The 17,423-nt window shown below is 44.4% G+C and overlaps 1 protein-coding gene across 27 annotated transcripts in view; it reads right to left on the bottom strand.

Moving 5' to 3' along the window:
- The window catches only part of LOC110506673 (pleckstrin homology domain-containing family A member 7), a 146,606-nt gene that overhangs the window by 119,695 nt on the left and 9,488 nt on the right, over nt 1–17,423 (bottom strand). For 14 of the 27 annotated variants that reach the window (XM_090222490.1, XM_090222493.1, XM_090222491.1 and 11 more), the window contains exon 1: nt 13,715–14,517. The exons of 8 other annotated variants lie outside the window; for them this stretch is intronic. In XM_090222490.1, coding sequence (XP_090078616.1) covers nt 13,715–14,502 — 788 coding nt within the window. In that variant the 5' untranslated portion in view covers nt 14,503–14,517. Of the gene's footprint in view, nt 1–7,077; nt 7,610–9,713; nt 10,125–13,714; nt 14,518–17,423 lie in introns of those variants that run through there. 5 more of the 27 variants (XM_090222513.1, XM_090222516.1, XM_090222514.1 and 2 more) reach the window with 2 other exon arrangements.

Here is a 17,423-nt window from a genome sequence, read left to right as displayed (position 1 = left end):
CATATCATTGGAAGATTGACCATAAGAGACTACATCTACCAGGTGGTCGCTTGATGTCCTCTGTTGCAATTATTGCGTAATCTCCAGCTGCAGTATTTTTCCGTTCGCTTCTGATGAGAAGCCAACTGTCACGACTGATATATTATCGAATAGATATGTGAAAAACACCTTGAGGATTGATTCTAAACAACGTTTGCCATGTTTCTGTCGATATTATGGAGCTAATTTAGAAAAAAGTTTGGCGTTGTAGTGACTGCTATTTTGCCAACACAAATAATATTTTTGGAAAAAATGAACATTTGCTATCTAACTGAGAGTCTCGTCATTGAAATCATCCGAAGTTCTTCAAAGGTAAATGATTTTATTTGAATGCTTTTCTTGTTTTTGTGAAAATGTTGCCTGCTGAATGCTAGGCTTAATGCTATGCTAGGCTATCAATACTCTTACACAAATGCTTGTGTAGCTTTGGTTGAAAAGCATATTTTGAAAATCTGAGATGACAGTGTTGTTAACAAAAGGCTAAGCTTGTGTTTCAATATATTTATTTAATTTGCGATTTTCATGAATAGGATACGTTGCGTTATGGTAATGCGCTTGAGGCTATGATTACGCTCCCAGATACGGGATTGCTCGCCGCTAGAGGTTAAGGCTGTAATCAGTGCCAAAAAGGTGCTTCAACAAAGTACTGAGTAAAGGGTCTGAATACTTATGTAAATGTGATATTTCCGGTTTTTATTTGTAATACATTTGCAAAAAAAATCTAGTGACCTGTTTTTCCGTTGTTATTATGGGGTATTGTGTTGAGATTGATGAGGAATTTATTTTTTTAAATCAATTTTAGAACATGGCTTCAACATAACAAAATGTGGAAAAATTCAAGGGGTTTGAAAACTTTGCAAAGGCACTGTATTGCTTCTGTTGCCTATTTGAGTGTTTGTTTAATAGCCTACTGATTCTGTGAGCACAAAGCCTTATAAAATGGCAGAATGTCAGATAAACCAATTTCACAGATTTGGCTGTTTTTAATCTTTGCTACGCTGTAATAATGGCTTTCCAATTTCTTTCCAGTTCGAACAGACTGGTAATACTTTAAGTTATTTAGTGTTGTTTACACTGTTCCCGTCACGACTTCTGCTGAAGTTGTTGCCTCTCCTTGTTCTTGCGGTGCTCGGCGGTCGACGTCACCGGTCTTCTAGCCATCTTTCATTGGTTTTGTCTCGTCTTCCCACACACCTGTTTTCAATCCCACCCATTACCTGTTGGGTATTTAACCCTCTGTTTCCCCTCATGTCTTTGTCAGAGATTGTTTATTGTCAGTGTAGTGTTTATTTCGTATAGGTGCGCAACGGGTCTTCGTACCCATATTTGTTTATATACATTTTTCTTATTAGTGTTATGGAGTATGTTACTTGGAGATTTATTTAAAGACTCCATTTTACACTCCGTTTGACTCTCCTGCGCCTGACTTCCCTGCCACCTATACACACACACACACACACACACACGTCTCTGACAGTTCCAAACAGGCAGAACAATTATATTGTAATCTAACAGCACCTGTTTATCACACATAATATACACGTTGCTCTCGCTCCTATAGCCTGCTTTTTCTTGATCTCCTTACTGTTATTATTACAATTATTATGATCATCGTTATAATAATAAGTAATGTCATTATCATTAGTAGGCTTGGTATAGTATCCTTATACAACCACCATCGAGCTGTAGGCCTAAGAGCGCGTCCTGTCTAGTCTTAATACCGCACTGAGGCTTATATTTCAATATATAGGCTACTGTATCAATCAATCATTCATTCGTTCATGCCATCACACAGCATACGAGACGTTCATGCTTTGAAATGCAAGCAAACATTTTAGATGTAATTAAATAACAAAGGGAGCTTTGAATCATTAGCCTAAAAAATAAATAAACCGCAATTCACAAATGCACGCAACTGTTTTTAGTCTGCAGTAATAAAGGCTTTATTTTTTATTTTTTTCTCGTACAAACAGATTCTGGTAGACTTATTTATTTAGTGATGTTTACACGGATCCAATTGGGCCGAACAAAATTGTATATTGTAATCTAGAGGTGAAAGAAACACACGCCTATTTAGTCGAGGTACTGGCTAGCGGAGTGAAACACTTGAAAAATGAAAGGAGAGCCGCACACTAGGAGCTCAGATGCAATAATTTAATAACCTAACATCCAACGTTTCGACAGACAAGCTGTCTTCATCAGGGTATAAATATTGTAATCTAACAGCAACTGTTTGGCACAAATAATACTCATGCAACCTTTGCTCCTATACCTTCCCTTTTTTTGATCTCCAGTAGTTTCCACAACTAAGTCTTCCACAGATCTGACTTCCTCTTTCCCTCCTGAGCAACCAGTAAACATTCGCCCAATTTGAGTTTCTTTTTCACGTCCTCCACATCCATTTTGCTGTCGACATTACTGTGTTCGGAGTTTGTTATAACCAATTTATTGATGTGATTGTGATAGGCTATAGGTCAGGCCCTATTGGCCACTTGCATGGGATGCTTACATGTTTCATGTAAAGAGAGCAAGGGTTGAGGGAATAGGGAATGTTTTTCCTGAACAAATTAGGGATTTCAGTAACAGAACTTTCCAGAAAGAAAGTAAATGGCTGAAATTATGTTGCAGCTTCAACATGGACAGCACAAAAAACACTTGCTGTGCTATGGTGCCTTTTCGCTGCAGTACGGAGGAGAGAGACAACGTGCGCCAGTCACACAGGCACTCAGTCATTTTTTTTAACACAGTGTTACCATTGGGATCTTTGATTAAATAATTAAGACCCACAAATGACTCAAACAGTGTGCTTAAAGCATCAGACAAGCTCAGTGCATACAGTATGTAGCTGGTTTTATTCAAACAGGTATGGTATGTCTGTCTATATATGGAAAATAAGTTTAAACACTTTGGCCATTCAATTGGTCGAAAGAACGGGGACAGCCCTACTCCACCATAACTGCCTCCAACATCTTTTAGAGATTTTGGCAGTACGTCCAACTGGCCTCACAACCGCAGACCACATGTAAGCACACCAGCCCAGGACCTCCACATCCGGCTTTATCATTGTCTGATTCCAGCCACCCGGACAGCTGATGAAACTGTGGGTTTGCTCAACCGAAGAATTTCTGCACAAACTGTCAGAAACCGTCTCAGGGAAGCTCATCTGTATGTTCGTTGTCCTCACCAGGGTCTTGACCTGACTGCAGTTGCGTAACCGACTTCAATGGGTAAATGCTCACCTTCGATAGTCACTGGCACGCTGGAGAAGTTTCCCGGGATCAACTGTACCGTGCAGTTGGCAGACAGTGTGTATGGTGTTGTGGGGGCAAGCGGTTTGCTGATGTCAATGTTGTCAGAGTGCCCCATGGTGGCAATGGGGTTATGGTATGGACAGGCATAAATATGGACACGAACACAATTCAATTTTATCGATGACAATTTGAATGCACAGAAATACCGTGACAAGATCCTGAGGCCCATTGTTGTCCCGTTCCTCCGCCGCCATCACCTCATGTTTCAGCATGATAATGCACAGACCCATGTTGCAAGGACCTGTACACAAAAATGTTTCCATGGCCTGCATACTCAACATACATGTCACCCATTGAGCATGTTTGGGATGCTCTGGATTGACATGTATGGCAGCATATATTCCAGTTCCTGCCAATATCTAGCAACTTTGCGCAGCCGTTGAAGAGGATTGAGACAACATTCCACAGTCCACGATCAACAGCCTGATCAACACTATGTGAAGGAGATGTGTCGCGCTGCATGAGGCAAATAGTGGTCACACCAGATACGGACTAATCCACGCCTCTACCTTGTGTTTTAAGGTATCTGTGACCAACAGATGCATATCTGTATTCCCAGTCATGTGAAATCCATAGATTAGGGCCTAATACATTTATTTCAATTGACTGATTTACTGATATGAACTGTAACTCATTAAATCTTTGAAATCGTTTATATTTTTGTTCAGTGTATGAAACCTGTGAGTAACAACAGGCTCTATTTTCCTCTATTGAATATATTGTCCTGGCCTGCTTCAATGTTATTTCTCAAATGTTTCATAGTCAACCGAGTAGAGGGCGCTAGCCAAACCCTCCAGCTAAGAAAGACACGACCTCCATACGTTCAGAGCATACAGATGAAGAGTGTTGCGCCATGTCGCCCTGTGGCCAAGTGGCAGACTGGCTGAGTTGGGCTGATCTGATTTTGGCTGGGCTAAGATATGTTGGACTGAGCTAGGCTCCTTTGAGCTAGTTTCTTCCAGGTTGGATTGGGCCGAGCCGAGCCAAGCTAGGCTGGGATGAACTGGTTTGGGCTAGTTTGGTCTGACTTCCACTCCCAGTCCCCTGCATCCAATGGGTCACAATATGTGGTCTGGAGCTGTCACACACTTCTTATGAGCAGGGGCACTTTGTGGCTGAGAGCTCAGCAGGGAGGTGACATGGGAGCAGGGAGGAATGATAAATAGATCAAACAACCTTACTGTTGTGCTTGACACTGAGATTCTGATAGAATGATAACAAGCAGGAAGTCATAGACCCCTATGAAAGGGAAAGGTAATGACAGAGTACAATCATGCCATGAGCTAAACACTATCAATACTCATTGATATACAGTGGGGCAAAAAAGTTTAGTCAGCCACCAATTGTGCAAGTTCTTTAAGTTCCCACTTAAAAAGATGAGAGAGAGGCCTTTAATTTTCATCATAGGTACACTTCAACTATGACAGACAAAATGAGAAAAAAAATCTAGAAAATCACATTGTACGATTTTTAATGAATTTATTTGCAAATGGTGGAAAATAAGTATTTGGTCAATAACAAAAGTTTCTCAATACTTTGTTATATAGCCTTTGTTGGCAATGACAGAGCTCACATTTTCTGTAAGTCTTCACAAGGTTTTCACACACTGTTGCTGGCATTGTGGCCCATTCCTCCATGCAGATCTCCTCTAGAGCAGTGATGTTTTGGGGCTGTTGCTGGGCAACACGGACTTTCAACTCCCTCCAAAGATTTTCTATGGGCTTGAGATCTGGAGACTGGCTAGGCCACTCCAGGAGCTTGAAATGCTTCTTACGAAGCCACTCCTTCGTTGCCCGGGCAGTGTGTTTGGGATCATTGTCATGCTGAAAGACCCAGCCACGTTTCATCTCCAATGCCCTTGCTGATGGAAGGAGGTTTTCACTCAAAATCTCACGATACATGGCCCCATTCATTCTTTCCTTTACACGGATCAGTCGTCCTGGTCCCTTTGCAGAAAAACAGCCCCAAAGCTGTTTCCACCCCCATGCTTCACAGTAGGTATGGTGTTCTTTGGATGCAACTCAGCATTCTTTGTCCTCCAAACACAACGAGTTGAGTTTTTACCAAAAAGTTAGATTTTGGTTTCATCTGACCATATGACATTCTCCCAATCTTATTCTGAATCATCCAAATGCTCTCTAGCAAACTTCAGACGGGCCTGGACATGTACTGGCTTAAGCAGGGGGACACGTCTGGCACTGCAGGATTTGAGTCCCTGGCGGCGTAGTGTGTTACTGATGGTAGGCTTTGTTACCAGCTCTCTGCAGGTCATTCACTAGGTCCCCCCGTGTGGTTCTAGGATTTTTGCTCACCGTTCTTGTGATAATTTTGACCCCACGCGGTGAGATCTTGCGTGGAGTCCCAGATCAAGGGAGATTATCAGTGGTCTTGTAAGTCTTCAATTTCATAATAATTGCTACCACGGTTGATTTCTTCAAACCAAGCTGCTTACCTATTGCAGATTCAGTCTTCCCAGCCTGGTGCAGGTCTACAATTTTGTTTCTGGTGTCCTTTGACAGCTCTTTGGTCTTGGCCATAGTGGAGTTTGGAGTGTGACTGTTTGAGGTTGTGGACAGGTGTCTTTTATACTGATAACAAGTTCAAACAGGTGCCATTAATACAGGTAACGAGTGGAGGACAGAGGAGCCTCTTAAAGAAGAAGTTACAGGTCTGTGAGAGCCAGAAATCTTGCTTGTTTGTAGGTGACCAAATACTTATTTTCCACCATCATTTGCAAATAAATTCATTAAAAATCCTACAAATGTGATTTTCTGGATTTTTTTCTCATTTTGTCTGTCATAGTTGAAGTGTACCTATGATGAAAATTACAGGCCTCTCATTTTTTTAAGTGGGAGAACTTGCACAATTGGTGGCTGACAAAATATTTTTTTGCCCCACTGTAAATATCAATGTAAACCACAACGATTCAATCTGTGTTTAAGTATGTTCACACCAGGGAGGTAGAGAAAACAGTATTACTTCCTCAATCAATGAAGTATGGATAAAACCATTTCAACATATAGTGAAATAAATAGCCCATCATCACTGATTTGAGCAACTGAGATATGGGACAGATGTATAAATTGTCTAGCTGGGTCCTGAGAGCAGTGTGAGGAGTGACCCCACACAAACAACACATTCCAAACAGGGGTGTCTCACTGTCTGCCTGACCACAATAACAAGGAGTAGGCTAGTCAGTGTCTCTGGACAACATGACTGAGCTTTCCAACAACCATCTGTGTGTCCTCAACCTGCCTCAACACACACACAACTATACTGACCACACAGAAACAAGTGAACGTGAAACAGTTCAACAACACAGTAGTCAATATTAATGACAACATGCACTAAAGCACCATAATGGTTTCTTTGGCTTCCCTTTCCGTTTTCTCTGGGGCAAGAGACGGCATTGCAGAGCTAAAAGGCCTGGTTAAATGCAGGTTTCCTCTGTACACCAGCCTGAGACATCGTAGGACATCGTAGGTAGGCAATAGCCAGATGTCTGTTCAAAAAGCACCGCACTAACACATGATAAACAAGACAAAACCTCCCTGCCAGGGATCATACACAGACGCTTTACGGTAAGCAACGCAGTGAGTGCAGCAGCTGCTAGCAAACTCTAGCACATCAAACTGAGCATAGCCAGGTAGCCATAAAGAAGGCTACGGTACATCTGTGCTAGTTCTGCTATAGGAGTCCTCCAGGAGGGGACATCAGCCATACAGACCTGCTAGGAGTCCCATGGTAGAAGGGCTTCCTGGTCCTGGGTTGAGGGGTGTGTGAGGAAGAGGAGGAGCAGCCCGGCTCCCTCCACATGTTAGCTGCAGGACAGGACAGGACAGCTCTGTGTTGTACCCCACTCAGCTGTGATGCTGCCCACTGCTGACGTTGTCTCAGGAACGCATTTAAACACTGCTTCCCGCTTCTTCGCCTGGGCTGTCCCACTCAGACGGAGACACGGGGGGTGGGGCTACTTCAGCACGCCCACATCTGACGTGATGAGACCCTCCCCAAAACAGCCACAGCTCTGGGGTGGGATGACCGAGGGGCCCAGTCAACCCCAGAGCAGCAACACAGCAGGACCAGAGGGAGACCAGAGTGTGGAGCCTCGGCCATGGAGCAGTAGGAGTAGCAGCCTGGGATTGCCAGAGCTCCCCTCCCTCTCTTCTGCTACGTGCATTCCACAGTGGAGCAGTGACGTCAGAGCCCTTTCCTTTCCTGTGTTGGGCTGGATGCCCCCTCTCTCTGCTCCATTCTCCCTGCAATCATGCAGAAACCACTGTCACACTGGCAGCATGTGCAGGGGAAGGGAGGGGAGAGCCAGAGGGGGAGATACGGGGGAAGAGAAGGAATAGGAGAGAGAGAGAGAAGAATGGAGCGCAGTAACATGAAGGAGGGAGTAGGGAAATATGTGGAAATGGGAAAAGGGAGGGAGGGAGAGCACGAGCGAGAGGGAAAGAGAGAGCGTCCGTGCCCTGAGAAATAGCAGCGGAGCGTTGGCAATGCTCCAGCAGCCTAAGAGACTGATTACTAGCCCTGCTGAAAACGCCTCCTATCGGCTAATGAAGAGAGGGGGGGGCACAGGATGACTCCGGCACCAGGAAAAAGATCCTCCAGAGGAGAACTCATTTCCCCAGCACCATCCTTATCCCTCATTCATCCCTTCTACCTCAGCCCCCTTCTCATCCCTGACCCCTGGTCTGTTCCACATCTACTGTAGCACCACCCTCATCCCCCCCAGCCTCATCCACTGCTGCCCTTCTTATCCATCCACACAGACAGATTCTGTACCCCAGTCTCGTAGCATCTACCTCCCATGAGTCACTGGTACTCACATTCCAAACAAGGGCCTCTTTAGCATTGTAGATTTTACAGCAGTCTGGCAGATTCTCTCCAGTCTAACCGCACCAATTATGTCATTTGGAATAATGCAAAATACCGCATTCGGCATAGCGGGACAAGAAAGCAAGAAAGGCAGTGACAGCAAAAGCAAGCCAGCACGAGGGTATGAGTTGCTATGGTGATTTCAGTAAACAAACAGTGAAAATTAACATCCGGTAGAAAACAACGCAGACGGCAAAAGTTTACATTTTTGAACTCTGGCAGCAAGTCCCGTCTACCGTAGAGGCTAAAGACATTCACCGCCAGCCTTGGTGGCGTTTACAGTCATGCTCTCATTGAAAACAATGATATCCGGTTTCCCATCTACCTTGTACCATCTAAAATGCAGCATTAGCCTGACCATGCTCTGCATCACAGGAAGCACAAATACACAGAAACCAGAGAATAAAATAGAACTGCCAGGGACCTCACGATACGATATTATCATGATACTTAGGTGCCGATGCAATATGTATTGCGATTTTCACGATTGTATATGTATTGCGATTCGATACTGCGATTCTATTGCGATTTGAAGTTCCAAACATATTGCTTACTATACACTCAGTGGCCAGTTGATTAGGTACACCACCCCGTTCATGAAAATAGTTCCCTCCTACAGACAGGAACCGAGGGTGAACCTGCTCTGAAATGCAGGGCATTTCATAATGAGTGCCTAAATCAATAGAGAATAGAGCATCTACTTCAGCCCCCGGCCCACCGTTCCCCTCTGCTTCTACTTAGCATAATCACCCTGGCTTCCTTAAATGGCTTCTTAAACCTCCTACACACATATTATCACACATTCCTTATCCAGGGAGTGCTGATAGCTCACACTTCCTGGTAGACACAGACACACTTCCTCAACCACTTCTGTTGAAGACTTTCCACCCTGATACTCTCTGATATCAGGCTAGCCTCCTGGAAGGTGAGCTTCAAATCAATTCAACAGTGTGGGGTTGTCACGCCAGAGCAAGGTACAAAACAAAGTGAATGGTGGAACCCTGAATCTGGGTACTGGGAAAATGAAACCTTGCATAAAGTAAGCCACAAATCTATGAACGCTATCTATTATTCATTTCCATGTGTCCAGATCAAATACTCTACTCAGCAACTTGAGAGCGATGTTGGGATAATATCAAACAGGAACAAGCACCATGTATGGGTATTGATAGTGATACCACTGTCTGGGGACAAAACCACAGCATTACATACAGGAAAACACCATCCACAAAACCATGGCCACATCCACAAATATGACTACTACTGGCCGGCTTTGATAGGCCACATAGTACATAGGTCATTCATTAACTCAGAGTAAGATAGAGAACCACAACATCACAGTTTATTGAACCTCGCTGCTGTTAGTGAGTCTAAATGAGGTATATGCACAGGCTGAGCTAATCCTACATGAATATAGCTTTTCATACAGTATAAGGTTGCAAAGGTTCCTCTTTCACATAGCTTTAAATAATATCTTACCTTTGCCTTTCACACCAGCCACAAGCTATGAATTCCTCCTGTTGGTCTGTGTTCGGTTGGCTAGTCTTTCCCTCCACAATCCTCAGTATGTCACAGCATTGCATTAGTTCAGAATGTGAAGAGCAGTATTGTAACCAACTGACTAGGTATCCCCCTTTCCTTCCCTAACTCTGGAGGAAACTCTGTTTTCCTCTGTCCTTTGCTATCCTTTCAGCACTCCTTCTTTCCCAGGGTGTGACCAGCGAGCCTGCAGTGTCTGCAGTGAGCAGCCTGCAGCCCAACAGACAGAGACAGGGTTGGCCTGGTTGGTTCAGGAATGTGCCTGGATGAATCTGGACTCCCAGCACCTCACACTCCAACTAGGCCAAAAATATCCTGGACTGTCCTGGGAGGGTTCTGTCCACAGAGTCCACCGATGGAGAAAACAATCATCACAGATCAGGATGAAACACACACAGAGCTCTGTTCCTTCCCAGTGAGTTCCCCTGTACCTGCGTTGAGTGTGGAGGCAGAGGGCTTGGTGAGAGGGTGACTGGGGAGAAAGCAGAGTGCAGCATCAGACAGGGGTATTTGTGCTGTTTCAGCCACTCGCTGATCTGCCCCCACTGTCACCCTGGGCAACTCCGTCAGCACCTATTGCTGCTCCTCCTCTCTGGGACACAACTATAGAGAGACGATAAAGAGATAGAGAATTTCCCACCACTCAGTGGAGAGAAAAAGGAAGGGTACCGTCCAGCCCACCAGGTAAAGAAGTCTGTTTGTCTCGGCTCTAAGGAGCATTAGTCTCTCAGGTTACAGCAGCCATGCAGTCGTCTTCGCAGACAGACAGTGTCTCGTCAAATCAGCTGTAAGTGATGACCTTGCTCTCAGGATGCAACCGGAACCTTCCAGTCTGGGGCCCGTCTCTTCTTCAATACAGGAGCGAGACAGACAGACATATAAGACTAGATGAGACTAGTAGGTTTGGTTAAGCTCTTCGGTCACACTGGTTAAATAGGACAGACCCCTTAGGGTTGAACCAGTATCCCCTGTAAATCTGGAGAGACAGATCACTGTTGACTGCTGTTAAATTCTGTCAATAAGCCTTTCCACAGTAACAAGGCCCCAGCATCTCCAACCAATGCCCATATCAAACCCAATTACACATTGAGGTTGAAATGAAAGACCCTCTATTGGGTGACTGGTGCCATCTGTCCTGTTAGCCCGAGTTATGACACCATTACAGAGAGAAAGGAGCAGAGACAGGACATTGTAAGTATGAGGCTAGATATAACCTCTTAATTGAATAGTTATTTAATTAGGCCATGACGTTGTCCTGGGGCATGTTCAGTGAGGGAACGAACATTACCCCAAAATTAGCCATTTACTTTTGAGTATGGAATGGTGATTAGAGATATCACCTTGATAAAATGTGAGAAAAGAGCAGTGAACAGGAATACGTTATGAAATGAACATGTTCCAATACTGATCTATGTAAATGACAGTTCATCTGTGAAGGCTGGTTGCCAGGGACGACTGACCTCAGTTGTGATGTGGTGTGAGAGGTGAGGTGAAAGTCAAGAGTGGTTGAATAAGATTCAACAGCAATACCTAGTGGTTGATCTGAGAATAACCATAGTTCAACCTAATGTGTTCCACATTACACAGGCACACGCCACAGGCACACGCCACAGGCACACGCCACAGGCACACACACTCCAGTGGCCAGAGGATGCAGACAGAAATGACTTTTCTCTCCCTCTACAGATATTTTACCAGTCTTTAATGTCTTGAGGCACTGCCATGCCCAAAGCCCTGGGCTATTTGTCCTCTGATCACTCATGCCTCAGTGAATTAAGGAGCCACAGAGTTATAACTGGGGGCCACGGTCGGGCAGCTAAAGACAACTAACCACTGCCCAGCCATAATTAGACACATAAATAGTAGAAATCAATAGAGCCATTACTGTGTGACGTGCCACAACAGCCTGGGACGGGACAGCCCCCAATGTGTTACTTTAGTCAGCCATGTGTGTCTACCGTGTCTACCATCTCTACTCAGTGTCATTCATCTCCCTCTACACTTCTCACAACAATAGGGTTACTGTATGGACACTCCTGTCACAAACTCATATGGCATCTGTAAAAAATTATAATAGCTGTAGAAACCACAGAATACGTTTTAAAACTGGTCTATTTCTCTCTGCTCAAGCTACAGGGTAATATAATATACAGTAGACCTAATGCAGCTAGCACAAAGCACAGCCAACCCACTTTACAGTGGATAGGGGGAGAATCCACTCCATCATGAACAATTCGTTTTGCATCTTTGCACAATGGACCAAATTAAATTGCATCAGGCTGAGTCCTCACACTCCCATGTGGTCCATGTGTTCAATAAACGCTGCAGGGAATGAAATTGCTCCAGATCTGCTTTCAGTGGCACACAGCAGATTGAGTTTTTCACACTCAATAATCTGTTAATGTGAACAGCAATATTCAATCACAAAATCCACAGTCACTAACTGGTACAGACCATGATCCTATAAACTCTATGATTTCACGTTTACTGGAGGTGATCCGTACCCTGTGAGATCCAAAAACCAGCTAGGATTGAACCTCTAAAGCCCTGTCAGAGGCAAAGCACCAGCTAGGACTGAACCTCTCAAGTCCTGTCAGAGGCAAAGCACCAGCTAGGACTGAACCTCTCAAGCCCTGTCAGAGGCAATGCACCAGGCATTATGGGCCTGGAGGATCATTTGAGGGATATTTTCAGGTTGGATGACGTCCCCAGTGTGATGACACACATACAGAAGGACTATAGCATCAGACACAGTGATTTACACTACAAACTGAGAAAACACACTCCTACACTTGACAGAGAATTTGAGGAATCCAACCTTGCCAGTAATAAATGCAATATAGAATAATTATTTCCATAGTGTGACAAATGTCTAGGATTTAACAACAAAGACAAATTCATAGAAAATGCTGCCCATGTCTTTCACGGTTATCAAATCAAGCCATTAAAAGGACAAGAACAGACACAAAAGGAAAAGAATAGACACCACAGAACAGAGACGATACAATACACAAATGTCGGAACATTTTGCAAATTAAACTTAAATCCATGAAGCATGCAGAAGGGATGTTCAGTTCCATGGAGCTCGGTTGGGAGAGTGAAAATCTCAGCGTCAGAATTTCCATTTATAAAACAGAGGAGCTTAGAAGCCCATCAGGAGATTCCAGTCAATCCCACACTTCCAAACCAACCACTGGGAATTCTGCATGGGGGCTCAATGACAACACTATTGCTTACACTGACTTTATCTTGTTAATAAGCATTTGCTCATTCCTCACTCTGTGCCAATCAAAACTTTTCCTGTCTGAGAAATGAGGGAAACCTGCAGCATATTTCTGCAGTGTCTCCACTCCCAGTGTCTGACAGAATGCGGCAGGCAGGCAGGCAGGCAGGCGGGAAGGCGGGCGGGCGGGCAGGCAGGCGGGCGGGCAGGAGGGCGGGCAGGCGAGCGGGCAGGCAGGCGAGGAGCTGCTGTCATGGGAATTTAAATCAGTAGGAACAGACCAAATGTTTCCCTCCAGAGGGGCATTGGAAACAACTCTGAGGTGCACAGGATCCTCCCTCTGCCTCATGAAGAGAGAGACAAATGACAAGAGACAAACCACAAGCAATCCACAACTCATAAACTATTATCCACCTCAGCTGTTTTTCCTTCAGACAACTTCCTTCCCAAGAGATACTGCACATGCAAATACAATAAGTATACCAAACATTAGGAACAGCTTCCTAATATTGAATTCCCTCAATTCGACAGGGCATGGACTCTCACCAGGATTCACCTGGTCAGTCTATGTCATGGAAAGAACAGATGTTCCTAATGTGTTGTATATGCAGTGTATGTCAATGCTTTTTCTTTCAGCCTACAATGAAAGTGTATACATTTTCAAGGTGTTATCATCTATCATAATATCTTTTACCAACCGAATCTTCTGAGGCATTACCTTGCACCTTCTTCTATAGTTTCCTCCCGGTCTTCTTCTATGGTCTCCTCCCTGTCTTTTTCTTCTTCTATGGTCTCCTCCCTGTCTTTTTCTTCTTCTATGATCTCCTCCCTGTCTTTTTCTATGATCTCCTCCCTGTCTTTTTCTTGTTCTATGATCTCCTCCCTGTCTTTTTCTTCTTCTATGATCTCCTCCCTGTCTTTTTCTTCTTCTATGATCTCCTCCCTGTCTTTTTCTATGATCTCCTCCCTGTCTTTTTCTATGATCTCCTCTCTGTCTTTTTCTTGTTCTATGATCTCCTCCCTGTCTTTTTCTATGATCTCCTCCCTGTCTTTTTCTTGTTCTATAGTTTCCTCCCTGTCTTTTTCTATAGTTTCCTCCCTGTCTTTTTCTATGGTCTCCTCCCTGTATTTTTCTATGGTCTCCTCCCTGTCTTGTTCTTCTTCTTCTATGGTCTCCTCCCTGTATTTTTCTATGGTCTCCTCCCTGTCTTGTTCTTCTTCTTCTATAGTTTCCTCCCTGTCTTCTTCTATGGTCTCCTCCCTGTCTTTTTCTTCTTCTATGGTCTCCTCCCTGTCTTTTTCTTCTTCTATGGTCTCCTCTCTGTGTTGTCCGGCAGTCTCCAGTTCCAGCAGTACCTGTTCATGTTCAGCCAGGCATTTAGCCTCCTGACCAAGAGGTATGCAGCTGCAGCAGGTTCCCATCCTGGCCCCAGTAGCCTCTCCTCTGCTGCCCTGCTGCTGGCCACCCTGCTCTGTCTCTGACCGTCTGGACCATGACTGGCCCATCCTCTATAATGTAGCTCACCACAGGAAGAAGATTGTCTCATCTCTGCCCTGACAACTGTTAATGTATTCATTGCAGGGTCCAGAGTTAAATATATCAAATGTCAGTTTGGTGAGTGATGGAATGCCTGTTCCCCAGCTCTGCAGTACATAGCCACCCACTGTATCAGCCTCTCAATCCACTCTTTGTCCTGCTCCCTTTCATTCAGTGCAGTGTTATACCCCCAACCCTGTCTGTGTCCTTAAACTGCCATCGCCCTAATCGGTCACCACGAACATGTTGACATGACAGCTGTGTTCCTAACGCCTTGGCCTTGAGCGGCTGTTCAAACCATTACACAGGTTAGGACAAGATGAATGTGGAAACTGGAGACCTGGATGGACATTTAGACATGACACCAGTGTATTTGTGACTAATGACAAAACAGCCTTACAGTATGAGTAACCAAAACATCTATGGCTCCTTGAAAAGTGCTTTATAAAACCTATTTATTATTTACTAGTATTAATGTTAACCTGTTAATAATCTGCCCTTGAACAAGACACTTAACCCTGATTGCTCCACTTGTACATGCAGTGAAACAGGACAAATATAAGCCCCTGTTTGATATGTCATTTCTTTTAGAATGGATCCTGGCATCTTCAATAACTCCAGACAGACTACGTGCTCAGGGGCAGTGTTAAGCTAACACATTGTTTCCTCTCCCACGTCCACAGGATAAATGATTCATTCTGCAGCAGGTAGAGTATTCTCAGAGAGGAAAGCACTATAGCCCCTGTACCTCTGCTGCAGCTCCACTGCAAACAGCTTCTGTCAAAACAGGAAATCATTCAAAAGTCTTGTCACGGCAAAGGGCCCTGCCACAGCCTCTGCCTACTGCCTCCAAAACTTCTGAATAATCATTACACCCTCATTCTCCAAACATCCGGGAGGGAGAGAGGGCCAGACTATCCTGCCTCTCCTCTCGGGAACATCACACACACACATCGCTAGAGCTGTCAGTTCAGCCCACACACGGACTGTCAAAGTGCTTCTGAGTTCAACAGCATTACATGAAAGTTGACCAGCTACGCAAGAGACGTATTTGTTTTGATTATGATTTAGCTGAGTGATGAACTCCTGTATCACCTAACAAATCCAAGTATGTATTTGGGGATGGGACAGTGACTGCCTGGTAATGCTGCTGATGCCATGGTGGTGAGTGGCATGCAGGTGAATGGAGGTTGACACACAATGCAGAAGAGCCAAGTCATTCACTGATTACAGCCTTCCGCATGGCAAGGAGCGATTCCAGAGTGTTTGGAGAGCTTGACATACACACTGGGGGGAGCTAGACAAAGAGAGGGGACAAAACCCTCTCAGAATTACTAATGGCAGGTGAAGGTCACAGCATGGTCTTAACAAACAGCTGAGAGAGGAGTAGGACAAGGATTGTTATTTACACACTGGACCAGACAGACAGCACATCTCACCAACATGCTGAAGTGTAAGAGACAGGGGGTGAGGATTCTTTGTAGCCATCATAGCCAATGCATACAGAGATGTTTGTGTACATGGAAACAAATGGAAAAGACAGCTTTAAGCCACCCTGCAGTCTGACCGCCCATAGATGCCCTGGGCTGAAGGAAACAGCAACAGGGTTGAGCAGTGGGAACTGTGCAATTCCACTTCTCAGAATGAAACCTCTAAACACCCCTACTGGTATGTAAGAGTGGGTAGCAGTATAGTTTCAGACTAGCCAGAGAAAGGACTATGAAAACTGTAGATTATTGGCCCAAATCCCATGGGGGCATACTGCTTCATATAACCTGGAATAAAAAAACCTTCACAGAAAGAGGATGTTTACTCTGTGGTCAATCTTTCTGCATATGAGAGAAGATGAACAGCTCTTTGAAAGGAGTTTTCAACTTTATATTAGTTTCAATGGGATAACAGCAGTTAAACCCACCTCCAGTCTACTGCATTGAGAGCAGCTTGGCTGCGGCTGATACAGGTACAGGGAAGTCTGTCTGATTGGTATTCAGTGGCATGATTCTTATCACTCCCCCGTCATCTCTCCATCTGCCACTTGACACAGAAATATCTGAATTTCAATCAATTCCATAGTCCTTGGAGCAAACATGACATTAATGGACAAATTCCACACTGTCCAGACCATCTTACCTACAGTACATCCACCTGAGGGAATCAGGACTTAGTTCTGGGTGGTCAATTGAACTGTTATGAGCCTATAATGATTAAAGTAATGAAAGTGCATTCAGTGTCTGTGGTGAATATAGGCTTTCCTAGAAAGCACACCACACCTGCCAACACTGAGTCATAACAAAGACAGAAATGACAGCCATCAACACGTTGCTGTAAGAATAAAATAGAAGTGTGTTTCCTTAGAATTACCTTCCAGAAAGATTCAACACGACTCTTTCTTCCTGTGGCACCAGGATGAAAGGAACAGTTGGGGATACACTTTAAAAGGAAGTTGTTTTTTTACACTCTATTAAAAACTGATCCACTAGGGTCAAGCAGCCCCAGTGAAAGGAGAAGTACAAAGGACAGCTAAAGTTCTTCCACTCTCTGTGGCAGTTTGAAAGTCAGCACTGAATTGCAAAGGTATTTTTGGCAGTTTCAAAAGCACTCAAGAGTTGAATACAGGTACTGGTGTAACCGTCAAAAACTGTTGAATTTGCTACACTTGACTAGGTTTGCTGAGCAGATTAACCTTGTCATCTGCATTGACGGAGATTATCATTACCATTCAAACACATGTTCCTTCAGAACAAGGGGATCTTGGTATGCTGAGGCCAAAGGTCAACTAAAGCATTGTCACGTTAGTTTGTAGCCTTCCTTCACTTGGAGACTTGGATCTCTGCACCGGTGAAGCGTGGATTTGCTGTGTGCAGAAAGAGAATGCTTTATTAGTGGAGCC

This window comes from Oncorhynchus mykiss, chromosome 26, assembly GCF_057628025.1.
Source record: "Oncorhynchus mykiss isolate SJ-2025 chromosome 26, ASM5762802v1, whole genome shotgun sequence".
NCBI lineage: Eukaryota > Metazoa > Chordata > Actinopteri > Salmoniformes > Salmonidae > Oncorhynchus > Oncorhynchus mykiss.
The sequence above is the reverse complement of the archived record's forward strand: the minus strand, read 5'-3'. Positions and strand labels throughout refer to the sequence as shown.